The 2,662-nt window shown below is 37.9% G+C and overlaps 1 protein-coding gene across 1 annotated transcript in view; it reads right to left on the bottom strand.

Annotated features, from left to right (window-relative positions):
* The window catches only part of LOC106876508 (translationally-controlled tumor protein homolog), a 16,814-nt gene that overhangs the window by 2,386 nt on the left and 11,766 nt on the right, over nt 1–2,662 (bottom strand). The window contains exon 4 of the mRNA XM_014925084.2: nt 1,314–1,429. Coding sequence (XP_014780570.1) covers nt 1,314–1,429 — 116 coding nt within the window. The remainder of the gene's footprint in view (nt 1–1,313; nt 1,430–2,662) is intronic.

The following is a 2,662-nucleotide window of genomic DNA, read 5'->3' as shown; positions in this document are numbered from 1 at the left end:
TCTCTTTATCGCTATCATCGGAGCTCTCGGATTCACTGCTTTCATTTTCGGAAAATGAAACCTCAGATTCATTATCAAATACCACGTGCCTTTTTTTTTTCGGTTACAGAGTTAGATTTATCAAGGTCTTCAACGGAAAATCCTTCAAATTCTGACTCGCTGCTTGACAGAACAAAATTCATATCCATTTTTTTGTCGGGATTACAAATTTTGAAAACACAACAGGAACAAATTTGGAAAAAAATCTCCCAAAATTCACAAAATTAAAAAAACACGTCGATCGTCGTACAAAACTATAGCTGAACTGTTTTCACGAATGTACTAACGAGATTTGCTCGGATATTCTCATTTAAATATGAATAGGTGATTACTGGCAGCTTGGTCACATGAACCAAAATTTTTTTTCAGGCGGCTTGGTAACGAAAGGGTTAAGGGACATTAGGGTTGGTGATATGAAACTTGGGTTGGGTGAGTGGGCTGGATGAAGTGACAAATATGGGAAAGGGGCAGGGGTTGCATGGCAGCTGATGAGAATGGAGAGATGTGATTGGTAGAGACAATGGGAAATGGAACTGGTTTGAGGTGGGAATGTAATATGTGCCTATTTTCCTCTTAGGTGATAAGAGGAAATGTGTTAGGGTACAAAATGTTGGGGTGGGACAGAGCCCCTCACTGACAAGCATTACCAAGGCAGTTTTAAGATACCAATCCTGCTGTGGGGACTGGGTCTTGAGTAAAGAAAAGCACCAGATATCTCAGTGCCTCTGCAACTGATAGATAATCCTGCACTTTCTGCTGCCAGTTTTGAACATAGCTTACTGATTCTTGGTATTTTTGAGGTAGTACAGTAGCTGACATATGTTCTAAGGGCTAGAATAAATATAAGATTTAATGTTAGCAATTCTACCAACCATACCTGATAAATTTTTAATGATCCCAAAAGAAGCAAAGTTAACTTCAGCAGCAACAAAACAAAGCTAGAATCAAATATTGTGAGGCATTCAATTCAAAGCTCCAAAAGTTTGCTAATTTGCTGCCAGTTGACATATCATCATCAGTGTTTAACGTCTGCTTTCCATGCTAGCATGGGTTGGACGATTTGACTGAGGACTGGTGAAACCCGATGGCTACACCAGGCTCCATTCTGATTTGCCAGAGTTTCTACAGCTGGATGCCCTTCCTAACGCCAACCATTCCGAGAATGTAGTGGGTGCTTTTACGTGTCACCGGCACGAAGAATATCCTATAACATACAAGGATTCTAAAAAGTAAAATAGCAACTTCCATTTAAAAAAATAAGAAAAATTACTTACCTACAAAGAAGCGTAGCTCTTTAAACCGCTTAATAAGTTCTTTGACAAGAATTACTGCACTTGCTTTAAAAGGTTCGACTCTATCTTTGTTCGTTTCAGTAAGCATGTCTACAATCCTGTAATTAGAAATTAAATTTTGTTGCTAAGCAGATAAGTTAATATTTACTTAAAAAAATAAAACCCAAAATTAACAAAACACTGTATGGTCAAACTCGAAGATCTCAAATCACATCCTACTGTCATAGATTCAGACCATTACAATTTGCCCAACTCGTGTCAGCATGGAAAGTGGACATAAAATGGCCATTTAACCCTCTAGCATTCAGATTACACTGACAAATGTAATGCTTATTTATTCATACTGTTTTGGTTTGATCCTGCATTATCTTGTAGCACCAATAATTTTTTTTTTTTTTTTTTTTTTTATAGAATGACCATGTAGGAGGTATGAGATGCTATATTTGGCTGGTGTGAGCATAAAACAGGTTGAATATTTGGACTAATGTTAGCAATTCTACCAACCACACCTGATAAATTTTTAATGATCCCAAAAGAAGCAAAGTTAACTTCAGCAGCAACAAAACAAAGCGAGAATCAAATATTGCGATCCTATATGGCTGGTTTAAATGCTGAAGTGTTCTTTTATTCTGTTACTGGTTTCAATTATTTGACTGCAGCCATGCTGGACCACCACCTGAAAGGGTTTTTAGCCAAACAAACCAACCCCAGGATTTATTCTATCGATCTCTTTTGCTGAACCACTAGATCACAGGGATAAAAACATACTAGCATTGGTTGTCAAGTGATGGCCGTGGAGACAAACATAGGACAGGCTTTTCTGTTTCCATCTAGCAGATCCACTCAAAGATTTGGTCAGCCCAATGTGTCTTTACCAAAACCTGGAAACAGGCAGTTGGGAAGTGAACATTGCACAACCTTGCCTCCACCTTTGATTATAGGTCTGCTCTATCTGGGTCATCCTAGAACTAATTAGCATCAACTGAAACAAACTACTTTTGACATCCAGGATGAAAAATTGAGCATAAAATTTGAATTTTTACAGTTTCCAAAATGTGAGAGCGACCATTAAAACAAGTGCAACAATTCAGAATACACACACACATATATATATATATATATATATACATGAAGAGGCATCAAGCTGTTAGATCAGGTTATGAAAGTTACAGAGAGGGTCATAGCCCAACTAATTAGGGAGCGAATCAATTTAGATGAGATGCAGTTTGTGTTCGTGCCAGGTAAAAGCACAACTGATGCCTTATTTCTAGTGAGACAGCTGCAGGAGAAATACCTAGCTAAGGATAAACCTCTGTACCTGGCTTTCGTTG

The sequence above is a fragment of the Octopus bimaculoides genome, chromosome 1 (assembly GCF_001194135.2).
Source record: "Octopus bimaculoides isolate UCB-OBI-ISO-001 chromosome 1, ASM119413v2, whole genome shotgun sequence".
Lineage (NCBI taxonomy): Eukaryota > Metazoa > Mollusca > Cephalopoda > Octopoda > Octopodidae > Octopus > Octopus bimaculoides.
Note: the sequence above shows the minus strand (reverse complement) of the source record. Positions and strands in the feature narration are given on the sequence as shown.